The sequence below is a fragment of the Pagrus pagrus genome (genome assembly GCF_965226575.1).
Source record: "Pagrus pagrus genome assembly, chromosome: 3".
Taxonomy (NCBI): Eukaryota; Metazoa; Chordata; class Actinopteri; order Spariformes; family Sparidae; genus Pagrus; species Pagrus pagrus.
In genome coordinates, this window is record NC_140187.1 from 3,273,912 (window position 1) to 3,288,818 (window position 14,907).

The 14,907-nt window shown below is 41.7% G+C and overlaps 1 protein-coding gene and 1 long non-coding RNA gene across 6 annotated transcripts in view; one reads left to right on the top strand and one right to left on the bottom strand.

Annotated features, from left to right (window-relative positions):
• mtss1 (MTSS I-BAR domain containing 1) overlaps positions 1-9,944 on the top strand; it is a 65,948-nt gene extending 56,004 nt beyond the window's left edge. Inside the window, 5 exon segments of the mRNA XM_084348999.1 lie at positions 2,239-2,367; positions 3,168-3,318; positions 4,113-4,139; positions 5,590-6,771; positions 6,774-9,944. Coding sequence (XP_084205125.1) covers positions 2,239-2,367; positions 3,168-3,318; positions 4,113-4,139; positions 5,590-6,771; positions 6,774-6,970 — 1,686 coding nt within the window. The 3' untranslated portion in view covers positions 6,971-9,944.
• Positions 8-14,863, bottom strand: LOC311254952. 5 transcript variants are annotated; one of them, XR_014622290.1, is made up of 5 exons: positions 14,371-14,863; positions 7,508-7,563; positions 3,152-3,294; positions 2,092-2,359; positions 8-1,042 (listed from the first exon to the last, which is right to left on the bottom strand). It is a non-coding gene; the product is annotated as an uncharacterized lncRNA (long non-coding RNA). The 5 variants fall into 5 exon arrangements; XR_014622291.1 differs by having other exon boundaries at positions 1,040-1,120; XR_014622292.1 differs by lacking the exon at positions 8-1,042 and adding an exon at positions 1,140-1,958.
• Between the last annotated feature and the right edge of the window lie 44 nt (positions 14,864-14,907).

A 14,907-nucleotide genomic window follows, 5' to 3' on the forward strand; every position in this document is an offset into this window, starting at 1 on the left:
GAGAAAAAAACTATTACATTCCTCCCAACCCGAGTACCGTCCTGTGTTCATATCGTTTGTCTTCCATCGGTTTGAACCCATCTCACATGACTCCAGACGTTTTATTCCTCATGTTTCCATCGGGTCACTCAGGACCGAGTCCCTTTGATTCCACCTTAAATGTCTCCGACTTCATCGTCTCCACGTGTGTCAGTGAACCTCGTTTATCTCTGATCCAGCTCCGGTTTCACCTCATAAAATCTGGAGTTTACGTCTCATGTTAAACTTTATTCTTCTTCCACAAAACTTTGTACATTTGTGTGCGTTTCTCTTTTGCAGTGATAGTGTTTGCCTGAGTGTCTGTGTGTTCATGGTATATTTTCTGCCTTGTCGGTGTCTTTTAAACGTGTTGTTATGTCTGTTTGTATCTACGATGTGAATCCGTCCGTCGTTTCGTGTCTGTTTGTCTCTCCGTCTGTATGTGACTTAACAATTCAGTGGAGTCTTTATCCAATGACTGATAATGTTTCTTACTTAAAGCTGTGAGCATAAAGAGAATATTCTCACATTTGAGAAGCTGAAACCAGAGAGCATTAAAATATGATCATCGAAATCATGCCTGCCAACACCAGGCTGCCAATCAGGAGCTCAGCGGGAGAGAGGGTCAGAATCAGCAGTGTTGGCAGGAATGGAAAATGAATTATTGACTAATCGTTTCAGCTTTTAATTGTTTTATTCTTCTGACTTAATATGTTGAAATAGCTGCAGAATAATCAAACAGCCTGTGTTGATCTCCAGACAGTTTCAGGGCATTTCCTCCTCGAGTTTTAATCAATCGACAGTATCAATATGTTGCACCTCCTCGCTGTATATCCAACTTATCCGCATGTGATCACCTCGTCCCGCCCTGCAAACCTCAACCAGCCTTCGTCCCACCTCGTCATATATCTCTCTCCTGTCACCGAGTGACTGTCGTGGAGCTTTGGTGTGATTTACACGGTGTTGATATTGCTGTCAGTGGCGTCTCGTCCGTGGTCCTGTGATTACTGAGTGTTTTCTTTGCCTGTGTAGTCGAGATGGACGTATATCAGTTCTGTTTGCTTTGAAGGTCCAGTGTGTCGGATTAAGGAGGATCTATTGGCTGAAATAAGATCAATTAATCAAAATATTATCGGATTTGCAACATGTTCAAGTGAAATATCAACAAACCGTTATAACTGATGCATTGAGCCTCGGCTTACAAATCATATTCTCCAGACTTGGGATGTTAATGATTAATCATCAATCGATTAATCACTGTTAAGAATTTAACCTACGCTAAATCCTACAGACTGGACCTTTAAATTGAGTTTATTCCCAAAGTTATATTCTGTATTTTTCTTGTCGTTAACAAATCCCAGAGGACCAAAACTAACAACTAACTGATCCAACAAGTGCTTTCTGTTTATTTAATATCTAATATCTTAGTGACATTAATCACACGGAGCAATGTTACCCAAAAACTGTTAAACACACATCGATGACTCACGCTGTTACACTGACATGTTTTCCTTCAGCACCTTGAACACACACGATCCCCCCACACACCGTCCATAAGCACCAAATGTGGATTATTCCGCCGCTGAAAATAGTCCCCAGCAAATATACTATTCCTTTCTGAGTAATAAACTACAGCGAGCAGCTGTTTTAGGAAATTATTTAACCTTTTTTGAACAAGAAACTACATATGTGTAAGCCGTCAGACAAAAGAAAGTCATGTCTAGTTTTGAGAGACGGACTAACAACTTTGTTGGTATTATTTTTTATTTATTTTTTTTTCATGGGATTTGTTGAGAATAAGAACAATACAGGCAACACCAGCTTCTTTAAAAGTGTTTTAGCTGTTTCAAAGTTAAGATTTCTCTCTGGACACTGTGGAGTAGAAGCAGATTTTCTCTCACGCTGTGTTGATGTTCAGACCTGCAGCCAATGTCGAAGTCCTGCTTCATACAGTCAATACGGCATTTATCTTAACAGTTATCATTTTAAAAATTTACTTTATTTTTTATAACATGTACACAAGGAAGTAGATGTTAACAGCTTTGATTCAATGATGTTAAACCATGTTCATACCTGCTGTCTCAGCTGCTGTACAGAGACGCTGTGTTGATGTGTGTTGGACTTCTACGTCGGCTCCATGGGATTATATTCTGTGACGTTGTGTCGTTCACACTGACTGTACCTGATCATTAAACTGACTGACTGGTTTATTTTTGACAGGATGCTGTCGGCTCCACCAATCAGCTCGCTGCTGGGGGGAGCGGAGGGGCGGAGAACGGCTTGTTGGCGCCCCCACACGCCTACTCACACCACGGAGAGAGAGCTCGGGCCATGTCTGCGTCTGGGAAGGTAATTAACACGGAGCAGCGCGGTTATAACTGAGGTCCAAACAAACATTTCACTTCTAATTAAAACACCTGGAGAGTTCATACTGATTTAGAAATCAACATGAACCACAGGTGGGCAGCAGGAGACCAGACAACGACACCTCCTCATCTGATCTCCTCTCCTTTTTCCTCATCACCTTTTCCTTCCTCTCCCCTCATCTTTTCTTTTCTCCTTTCTCCTTGTTTTCTCTCTAAACCTATCCATTCCTTGTCTCCTTTCCTCTCCTTGTTTACCCCCATCTTCTCCTTCTCCTTTCCCCTCTCCTCCCTGTCCTGTTATCTCCTCTCTTCCCTCCTCCTCTTGTCCCCTCATTCCACTCCTCATCTCTGTCCTTGTTTCCTCTACTTTGTTCTTCTTTTTCCCTCCTCCCTCCTTGTTCTCACCTCCTCGGTTATCTCAATAGCCCCTTTTCCACTAACACCATCCTGGTTAAAGTGGCTCAGAACTCGAAAAGTTGGTTCCCAGCAGCCCTCTGTTGATGAGGCGTCCTCGACTACAATCATTTGGCTCAAAACTGGAGGACAAGCGGGCGAGTTTGCTTGTTTACAAGGTTACGAGAATCTTAAACAGTCAGTTCAAGAACCGGAGTTGATTTGGTGGAAAAGGGGGTAAACGTTCCCTTTTCTCCTTGTTTCATCCTCCCTTGTCTCCTCCCCATGTATCCTCACCTCTCTATTTCTCTTGGTTAAAATCTCTCCTGTTATTTTGAAAAACCTAAATGTAATATCAAACATTATAACCTCACCCTCTCTTCCTCTCAGTCGTGCTCGGCCCGGGATCAGCTGGCGTTGACGTTGGGTGCGTTGAATTCGGACGCCCCGAGGAGCAGCAGGGACTCTCTGCATTGTTCCAGCGGCTACAGCACTCAGACCACCACCCCGTCCTGCTCTGAGGACACCATACACACACACAGTGAGTACACACACACACACACATATGCACGATTAAAAACACACACAACCAAGGAATCCAAAAAAAGAAGGAAGGGTCATTACGTCACTGAATCTCACTCTGGTGCCAGGTTGTGGTTCCAGCTGTATTGAAGTCAATGGGAGAAACATGCAGAAACACTAAAACACGACATACAGCATCTACATTGTTTGACTTCTGGTGAAGAAAGGCCTCCAGAAAGGCGGAAGAAAGAAATCAGAAGTCATACGACATCGAAATGTTGGGTTTTATTGTGTTTCTCCTGTTGACTTCACCACAGTCTGGCCCCAAAGCGAGATTCAGTGACGTAATGACCCGTCCTTCATTTTTAGATTCCACAACCAGGAAGAACCAAAACACATTTCTGCCAGAAAATAATAATTGGTTTGGTTTTCTGCATCATTCAGCAGTCACAGAAAAAAACGAGAGAAAATGTCTTATTGTGCACTCTGAAGCAACTGAAAGCTGTCTGACTTAAAGCACTCTGTGATCACATAGACACTAAATAGGCAACTTCACCAACAAACACAAGTCTGTTATATTAGATCAGAGCATGGACACGCTGACTGAGGAGCTCTAACACTGAACCTGATGAACTGTCTGAACCTCTCAGCCGTCCTCTGCTGGTGATGAATCTGACTCTCAGTCTGTCGTCTCACTTGATCACTAGTTTCTTCTGTATCTCTCTGTGTTGCTGGTGTTCTCTCTCCTCTCTGGTTCTCTGGTTGTCTGTAGTTTTGTGTTTTCTCGGCTAAACTTCCTTCCTTCTCTTCCAGCTGTAAGGAGAGATCCTCCCCTCTATGGTAGGTCTCTGACTACCTGTCTGTTAATGAGCCTGTCTGTCTGCCTGCCTTCTTATCTCCTCAGTTAGAGTCAAAGCTTCAATCGCATGTCATGATAAACATCATGAGTAATGACCTATCAACACTGAATCATCTCAACCATGTAACTAGCCAATATAAAATAAATATAAATAATAAAAAGTCTCTAAGTCTCAAGTACAAGTACCACAAAGTTGTACTCGTAAAATTCCATCATTGTTTTTTCTCAATTTTGACACTAAGATTTCAGTTTTTACTGCAAATACACATCAGTTATCGGTCTCCTGGATCTGCATCAGACCTGAAACAACATACTGGTCGATCTGTAATTATTAGTCTGTAAAATGTTAGAAAATCTTTTTCCGTTCCCAACGTTCAGAGTGCCGTCTTCAAATTACTTTATTTTTAAAACTCGGAGATATTTTTGTTGCTTATTTTCACAAATATAATGACCAGAAGCGCTGCAAATCCTCACAATCAACTTGTTTGCTTAAAAAAAAAAAAAGACATAAATGTTTTAGCGATTATAAAAACTGCTGATCATCATCATTATTATTTTTGTCAGTGAAATGTTTTGGTACTAAAACGAACATCCTTTATGTAAATCATCCGTTTGTTACTGTTGGCTGCTGATGCATGAAGAGAATGAAATGTTTGATTATCATTTTGATCAAAAAATCAAAAATTAGGAATGTTAGTGATTAATTGCCACTAAGAATTAAGATATGAGATGGGCACAAACACATCAAAAAGTATCTTGTTACTTTAAATGTGTATTTTTTTAAATTTAAGAAACACAAAAAACATCCTGTACCGATATTAGTACATTTTAGCTGCTAAGTATCATTCAAGTAACCAGGTGTTTAACTCACCTGTTGTTTTAACTCATAACCTCCTGATTAAAATAGTGTTCTAATAGAAAAACATCCAATATTTCACACATCAGGCCAATTAATGATTAACTAATAATTGATTACAACAGCTATTGATTAAAGAAATTGCTTAAAATTGTCATCCCTAATCAAACTACAGAGAAAACAAACTCAGCAGGGTTGAACATGTGATTTACATCCTCGCCTTGTGTTTGTTTGACCTTTGATGATGTTGTACAGTTTTACGTCATTCCCACGAACATGGTGTCTATTTATAATTTCATTATTCAGAACATTGTGCTGGATCTGTGTGTGTGTGTGTGTGTGAGACGTTAAACTGATTGGGTTGTGTGTTCCCTGTTTGTTAGGTAAGAGTTTCCACAATGATGCATCTTATAATTGTTCACACGCAGACACACATCGACCGATGAGTCACTGATGTGATCGCGTGTTCTGCTGCTTCTGTTTGTCTTGTTCACGAGGACGTGAGAACATTTTATCAAATGTCATCAAGATAAGAAATAACAGAAGTCCAATATCTTCTTTGTCTCTCTCTCTAGTTGACTACGAGTCCATCTCTCTCCATGGAGACGCCGACTCTATCTCCTTACATCACCTCTCCCACGGCAACAACCAGTCGGACTTCGACAAGTCCTCCACCATCCCGAGGAACTCAGATCTCAGTTTCCAGTACAGGAAGTTTGCTCAGTCCAAGCGACCCTCCTCCACCGTCAGCCTATTGGCCGAGCCCGAACTGATGGGCAGGTCCGTCCGCCAGTTGCCCTCCCAGACGGCAACCATCAGGCGCAAACCGTCGTCCAAGCCGGCGTATCGCAGAGGCACGATCAGCGGTGGGGTTCCCATCCCCATCTCTACCCCGCAGGTCCCGCTAAAAGCCCTCGCAGGAAATGGAGGGAGTGATGAGAATGTTTTCACAGCGCCCTCTGTTGGAGGAGCAGGAGGTTTAGGTTACAGTAAACTCTGCACCTCCACACAGAGCCTCAGTGCCTTACCTCCCTCCTTCTCATCATCACCGTACTACCAGCTGGTCCCTGGTCAGATGCCCATCCCGGTGCCTGTACCTACTGTACCCACCCTGCCTCCAGAGGGCAGCAACGCCAAGCAGCTACAACAGAGACAGTACCAGCAACATCTACAGCAACAGCAGCAAATCAACCAACTAAATCATCAACAGCAACACAGTCAACTACAGCAGCAGCAGCAGCAATATCAGCAGCAGCAGCAGCTGCAATATCAGCAACAACTACAGCAACGGCAGACAATCAACCAACAACTCAATCATCAGCAGCAACACAGTCAGCTACAGCAGCAGCAGCAACACAGTCAGCTACAGCAGCAGCAGCAACTTCAGCAACAGCTGCAACATCAGCAGCAAGTGCAGCAACAGTTTCAGCATCAACAATCACTGCAGCAGCAGCAGCAGCAGCAGCCGCCACCACATCAACAGGACCTTCAGCAGCAGCTGACCCAGCAGCAGAAACAGAAGCTGTTCCTGCAGCAGCAGCAGCAGCAGCAGCAGCAGCAGCAGCAGGCCCAGCTCCAGGCCTCTGCGTCCCAGGGAGAGCCCTCCAGTGTGGGCCACAGTGCTCACTATCAGCCCCAGGCTCCTCCACCCTCCAGCCAGGACCAGGACCCGGAGCAGCTGCCCCAGGGTGGAGGAGGAGACATGCTGACCCAGATCAGAGGAATAAAACTCAAAAGGACCATCACCAACGATCGCTCCGCCCCTCTCCTGCCCCCACCGACCAATCACAAATGAGGCTGACCGGCTGCAGGTTTACTGTTCAGTTGAATGTGTTCAGAAGTCCAACACACAGACTTCCTGTTGGACTGATCGATCGCTGGAGCTCGACGTGTGTCTTATTTTATTTTCAAAAACTCTGCTTCCTTTTAGGCCGTTTAGATTTCTGTTTGTTTTAAACATTTTTTGAGACTGTGTTCATTTCCTGTTGCTGCAGCAACCATCTTTTGCCTTTTTTCAGTTCATGTTTGCATTTTGATTGTGCATAAAGTTTTTGTCTGACGCAGTCTTACCCATAGAACTGTTGATTGTTTTAGTTTAGTCCTCACTTCCTGGTCAGATGATCGTTATGTGGCTTGTTAATCAGCCACACAGGAAGCTTTAGTGTCTCAGATCCTCTTCAGTCCGGGGTATGTTTGATTTGCCTTTTTGCATAGACTCTCAGACGGGTGGGGTTTAGTAATTAGTCCAGTAGCTCGCGCTGTGGTTGAACCATGGTGTGTGGAGGTTTCAACAGTGTCGGTCCAGTGTGTCTGAACGGCGAGTGTTTGGTTTCTCAAAGAGTCGAACACCAAACAGGCGCTCATGAATAAACCGTCGACTGGGTCTGTAGAACGTAAATACCTTTGAACAAACAAAGCTTTGTGAGCACCTGAGGAGGTTGGATGTTTGCACCGTGCAGAAATGTGAACTGAAGAGAATTTTGATTCCCTCACCTTCAAGTGGCAACAGTCTCCACTCCTGGGACGCCAAACGGTGCCGCCGAGAGCTCCTGTTCGTGGAAAAAGGATTAAAAACGTTACTGTGTACGAATGTCTGGTTTACTGTGTAAATAAGTAGCTGTTAAACATGAGGAATGAGAAGAAGAGAAGACGGCGGGTTTGTTTGCAACTTTTAGAGGCGACGCTGTTGTTTGCGACTATAGCTGACGTTATTACTGAGAGCATAGCGGGCGATGAGAAGCAGAAGTATGAAGAAGGGTCGAGACGGTCACAGCTGCTGGTGACCAACAGATCTGTGATGTTTGAAGGCAGATTTATCAGCTGTTACAGGAACACGCCGCCATGTTGGAACATAAAACTGATCATTTAAAATCTGAACCACAAGATCTTTGAGGCTGACTTTGATATATGGGAGCGATACTGACGATTATTTGCATTTTAACATAAATAAAAAGATTTGATGGTCTATAAAATGTTAAATCATATGTTCCTGAAGCCTGAAGTTACAAAGTTTTGTCCGTCTGAAACCAAAAGATATTTACGTTACTGTCACATAAACTGAAAAAGCAAAAATTCCTTGTGAATTTTTACCGTGACAATCAATTAATGATTAATTTTCTGATGATCAGGTATTAGTTTCAGCTCTCATTGTCTATTAATACAGTTTCAACTGACATTTTCACAAATGAATAGAGTCAGTTGTTTTATTTTCCTCAGGTCGACAGAGGAAGAGCTTTCATGTGTTTCCTTCTAAACTATTAGAAAACAAAACTCGGTGACTTTACACATTAAAACAACTTCCTGTTTTACAGTTACAGGATCTAATATGGTCGAGGAAGACTCCGCTAGAATTAGATTTTGTTTGTTTGAGTTCAGCTCCCCCTGAAATCCACTTCAGTCAGCGTCTGAACTGGGAAAACTCAGCACACTTGAGTGTTTTGAGTTCTTGAATTAGCTCCCGACAGCCAATCAGAGAGCAGGACTGTGAGGACTTTGTGTTTGCTTTAAATTAAAGGGTATTTATCTACAGAGGTTGGTTGGGCTCCAATAGCTGGTTCTATTTTGGATCCTGTTTAGATCTGTTCATTTGTTAAATCTCTGTTTTATCTCCTGTGTTCTTCGTCTTTTTGACTTAGATCTTGTGTAAGATAAACTGATTCCACCTCTCAGTCACTGCTCAGCTCAAATATTTAGCATTATAAGTTCACTTAAAGAATTAAGTCTTAATCCCCCTTTCCCCAAACTGGATTTCAGACTGAATAACGACGTGTCGCCTCTGAAAGTTGCTGCCTGAATGTGCTGGGACGCAGAGCCGTAGCTTCTACTGAGGACTGAGGTCCTCCGTTAATTTCAGGGAGGATTTAAGGAGTTAATTGACACAAGGAGCCTGCAATCAATGATTGTTTTAATAAGCAATTAATACATAAAACATTTGGTCTAAAGAATATCAGAAAACACTAAAAAACAATGCCTATGACAATTTCTCAGAGCCACGAGTATGTCATGTTTTATCCAAGTCCACAGGTGTTCAGTTTACAATCATAAAGACTCGGCAGACATTTAAAAAAACATTTTTGGCTGTTTCTGATCTATTTTTAGACCAAATATCTAAATGTGACATTTCCAGCAAGACATTAAAGTTCAAATTAAGGTCATTTAGTATTTTCTACTAGAATTACGAACCTGAATGTGTAGAAGATTATTATTATTTTTTTTTTAAATACGCAAAAAAATTGAATGGAGTTTGGTTGGCGGCTCATCAAACATTAGTCTTCATTGTGACGGGCTCTACTGTGGGACCTCAGTATTTTCTCAAACTCTGGCTTCAGCCCTGCTGGGAAGCTGCCAGCAGAGACCAGCTGCATGCTGGGAAATGCAGTCCAGTCTCTGGTCAGCTGGTCCCAGTCTGCTCTCAGAAACATTTCTGTGTCTTTCATGATTCCCTGCAGCTGATTAAAGTGTTAATATTGTTGACGAGAGAGAAATGCTGCCTTCTGAACAATCTGAGAGCTTCTGATATTCAATTGATTGATTGATTGACTGGACCCAATAAGACAGACAGCAGTTGTGTGTGTGTATATATTAGTGCTTCTAATCCTGGGAGAGATCTAAATCTATATATAAAATGTATGTAAACATATCCTGATTGTATTTTTGTTGATTTATCGATCAGACGACGTGATCAGATCTGACACTGCCATCGGTCGTCACTCGTCATATTTTTGTAGAAAAGCTTTAAAGGAGGAAACCCGGTGAACTTCCTGATGATCGAGGATCTGAAACCTGATTGGATGTCTGACTGTCGACAAGCGAACGAAGGACTAAACCGACGCACGGACGACTTGAACCAACAGAATGTAGAAATGTTTTGTTTTTCATCTTTTGATGTTCGCTGTGGGATCAATAATAATAATGATAATTGATTCATCAATCCTGGTGGTACTGTTTTCTTTTCTGTCCTGTATTTACTGTTAAAGCTGGAACGGTTAATATTCAGATGTTTAGCTGCACATTTGTTTATTTTTTAGAACTTTTTTGGGGAAACACACATTCAATAAGTTTCTTGAATATTAAATTTTAAGCAGAAGTTGAGTTACAGCACGATGTTTCCTGCTGACAGACATGACGCTCATCCTGCCCTCACAGCTGTTGAACAGTCGGCTGCTAGAATATTTCATACTACAGTTTTTTTCTACATCTTTTAATATTTTCATTATACATATAATATATGTCTTAAACACACCCTGAGCCCTCTGCTCTTAACAGTAGGAGAGATTCAGTGTCAAAAGATTTTACAAGCCTTCATAAACCTGAGTTTGTGCTCCGGCTGCAAATAAGGATCGTCTGTATTATTGACTAATCTGATGATTATTGACACAATTGTTTGTGCGATGTCTTAAAATAGTGAAAAGTCTCGCAACTTCACAGTTGTGTGAATATTCAGTTAACTATCATATAAGATAAAGAAGATTTGGCATTTTTAACCTAATCACTCAAAATTAACACTGATAATTTTTATCTTAATCGACTTAATGTTTAGTTCTTCATTTATTTCAATCTTGTTGGAGTGTGTTGTAATGCTGCCCTCTGCTGCTCACATCTGGGTTGTAAACATTAATTAGCAGGAATAAGTCGGTGTACGTGATGGATGATCGACTTAACTGGCCACGAATTGCCTTTAATTTTAAGGATAAGAGGAAAATTATATGATTCCTAGTGGGTGGTGTAAGAGTAACTAGCAATTATCTTTATTATCAATTCATTTATCATCAGATGTTTAGCTAAAAATGCCGTTTAATTTCTTCGAGCCCGACCAGATTTATTTATATTGCTCAGGAGCACTTCGTCAAACTGCTGTCAGTGAACGCAGCTCGTCTGAAAATGACTGCATCCTGTTTTTAAATCCTGTTTCACAGCCTCACAAATGTTTAGTAATCGACAATGTAATATCTGATCAAAGCGTTCCCACACTGACATCACATATAAAGTGCTAAAGTTGATCTAAATAACTTATTAGGATCAACACATTTTTTAAAATAAGTGGCTTCATACGCACCAGACAAAGGTACAATTTTCAGTTACTTTACTTTTATTTCCATTTTCTGCTGCTTTATGCTTCCCCTCCTACATTACCACATTTACTTGGTACATTTAGTTACTGGTTACTTCGCAGACTCTGATTATTCAGTGTTTATAGGCTGTTGCACATTTTTTAAATAGTTTATTTTATTGGCAAGAAAAATCTCAGGTACAGATAATCAGAAAAATGCTGAATATCTATCAGGATAATCTTGAGTCATGTTTTTGTCCACCTCGTCAACATCAAGTCCAATCTTTGCTCTCTTGTACAGTAGCTCCATTTTTGGTCTCCACCAACATCCTGGTGAAATACATCTGTCTTTTTTTAGCTGCTTAATGCTCCACTATGTTCACCAGCTGCTGTTTGGTTCTGAGCAGGTAGTGAACAGTGGCTTTTTAGACAGACGGCTATAAAATAAGATGAAACTCAACATAAAGCTCTGTGAAGCCAAAGGGAGCTGCAGATTCAGGTTATAACTCTCTGCAGCGCTTCATCCACAACAAAACAACCCGACACCACAGATCTGTTTCAGAGCAGCAGAGCTCCTCTGAGTCACACTCACTGTGGTTAAACATCCTCAGTGATTACCCATGATCCTCGGGGTGTAATTTAGGCAAGGGCAGGGCGCACACACACACCCACACACAAACACCAAACTCTCCAGGGGTTACTGTGAACACACCATGTGTGAGTGTCAGCCACTCACAGCAGTAGGTTATGATTAGCTCCCTTTCTTATCATCATGTGTTGTCACTTCAGTGAATTATTTCCCTTGTGGGACACACATGCTGCTGCCAGGACAAGGTAAATCACACTCACACACACACACACACACACACACACACACACACACACAGACACACACACGCACACACACACACACACACACACACAGACACACACACACACACACACAGATGAACTTGTTGACCTGAGTTGTGTCTGGATTCACACGTCGATCTGAGCTGTGCTGCTGTGACAAACACTGAACAAACATCTTTTCTACTGAAGCTTCCAGAAGTAGCCACGGCCTCGCACTGACAGAAATAAAAAAAGTGTCTCTGGTCTCAGGCCGACCAGCAAAAGACATCTCGTCACATTTTTGTTCCTGTGTCACATCTATCTCGTGTCATCAGCTCCATCAAATGGGATTAACATCACAGGGGAAGGTCAGGGATTATAATCTGGGCTCCTCCGTTGTGTAACTAACTGCTCCAGACTCTATTTTAAACACCAGGACATGCTCTGTGACAAAAAACCTGCAGGACAAGCTGAACGACAGAGCCAAGAGTCTCCACGGGGGGGCGCAAGAGAGCTGAAGGTGACATGAGGCAAAGATACTGCATGAGGGCGTCATCATTCAACTCATAATAATACAAGAATGGCCCAGCAGTCCTCTTTAACCACCATAACTGCTTAACTATAATTTAAGGTCACCAGATACACATCAAACTATTCACTCATAGATACCAGCCACCTGAATACATTAATGATGTCTATGGGGTTAGGGTTAGGGTTGACCCTAACCCCAAAAAAAAAAGGCTTTGGTCCTATGAAATTTTTTTTTATTCAGTTTCACACACAAAAATGTTTTACTCGTTTTTCTATAATGTGAAAAAAAGTTTTTGTTTTTGCGCCAAGGAAAAAAAAATCACGATTCACAAATGAAATAAACAAAAAAAATGTAATCATTTTTCTAAAATGTAAAAAAATATATAGTTTTGTTTTTGCTGATCACAGACGAACCAAGAAATATTACAAATTACTAGAGGATCACAGGTAATACTGGGGCTAATGTCATATAGTGTGTTTTCAATCAAATTTGCAAAGCATGTTTTAATTTTTGTTACCATTTTCACACAAAAGTCCATATTTAAACAGAAAGTCAGTGATCCACTTCAAAATACAAGGACTCCTCTCTACAAACTGATTTGAATTACAGCAGAACAAGCAACTTTACATCGTTGTTTACAGTAACGACAACTGATGAAAATCAGACTTTTCATGCAGTGATTCACACCCTGGATGGGGTTAAACTCCCTGACAAGTGAAGTAACATTAAGGTCACCCCTTCTGACTGAATGAAGTGTAATATATGAAACCCATGTGCATAGATTAAAAAAATTAAAGTAGTAAACTCAGAGAAGATAAAGAGGAGCAGTGTATTGTGTCAGACGTTTTCCAGGATTAAGGCCAAACTTGAACGTTATCTAATATCAACAGTGACTCATCATCTCTCCTTTGATCACCTCCACAGCAATGACTTATCCCACCTCTTATTTCTCTTTTCTTTTCTTTCCACATCTGCTCTTTCTTTTCTCTCTTCACCTGCTGCCTGTGAGTCATCTGATGCTCGGGGGGGGGGGAGACAGGTGGACGGCGAGGGGCTTGGATTACACACACACACACACACTCCTCCATCCAGTAAATCAGATGTTATCGTGTTGACATCAGACTGTTTACAGGCCAGAAGAGGCACCGAGCGAATGAGAGAGAGAGCAGTAAGACAGGTGACTCGGTCACGATCAAAGGCGCTTAGTCATTGTGAGATATAAACACACACACACACACACACACACACACACACACACACACACAGGCAGATGTCACAGTGGTGAGTCAGACCGACCCAGATACTGAAGTAGACAAACTCTCTCTGTGTGGCAGCTGCTCGATGACTCAAAGCTCACATCACTGTGACTCTGCACAAATCTGTGTGTGTGTGTGTGTGTGTGTGAGTCAGGTGTGTTGCACCAGTGTTGCACCAGCTGCAGTTCCTCTCTGCTCCACCAGAGAGCGCAGCAGACCACTGACCTCTTGCTCGTCTAATAAACACTACTGTTTCTCTCTGACAGTCTTTGAATTTGTCCTCAGAAAACAACGACTGTCTAATGTTTTATATTCAGCTGCAGTGCTGGATGAAATACTCACATCCTTCACCTACAGTGAGTAAAAGTACAACACTGTAAAATGATGTACTGCATTAAAAAATCACAAAAAAGTACATACGTATTGAAAGTTAAATATGTTTAAAGTACCAAAAGTAAAAGTACTTCTTGAGAAGTAAAAAGATTTTCCCATCAGACCCAGTTATTATTCCCTGAAAAATGAATGAACATGTCAGGACTTCTACTTGTAACTGAGTATTTTTCCAAGTGTGGTATTAATACTTTACTTGTCAATGCTAGCAACACAGCAAGGAGAAAATATACACAGAGGGTCATTTTACAGGACAAAGAGACAGACAGATGGATGGAGATGGGTGTGTTTGACTCACGTTGACTGACGTGTTGATTGAAGTTCATTCACCTTTTCGTCAGGATGGCAAGCTAACTGCTAGCATTAGCGGAAGTTGGACGTGTCCATTAGTGTATTCACTGTGAGGCCGGAGAGCGATTTACTTCATTTAACTCACAATTACTTTTAGTTACTGACCGGGCTTAACTTTTCTGTTGACGGGTTCCTGAAGCTCTGTGTAATTTCCCCCGTTTTTTTTTTGGCAGTGAAGGTGGTTCATCAATAACGGATAAATGAGCAGGTGTAACCGCAGCAGGTTGACCTGGAAGCGGACTGGGGTCACCGCCGGGGGAGCTGACTTCCGGGCTAACCTTCCGGGCAGAGGCGTTTCTTCCTCCTCAGCTCTTAGCCTACTGTTTTTTTTTAAATATATTAATTCTATTCAATTTTATAATCACGCCTCAATCATGCTTGTTTCGCCATTGTTGTAGCTAGCATTGTTAACGTACACCGCCAACTAACGTTAGCTAGCCAAGGAGGAAGAGCTGTGTTGTTACCATAGGAACCAATTAGAGCC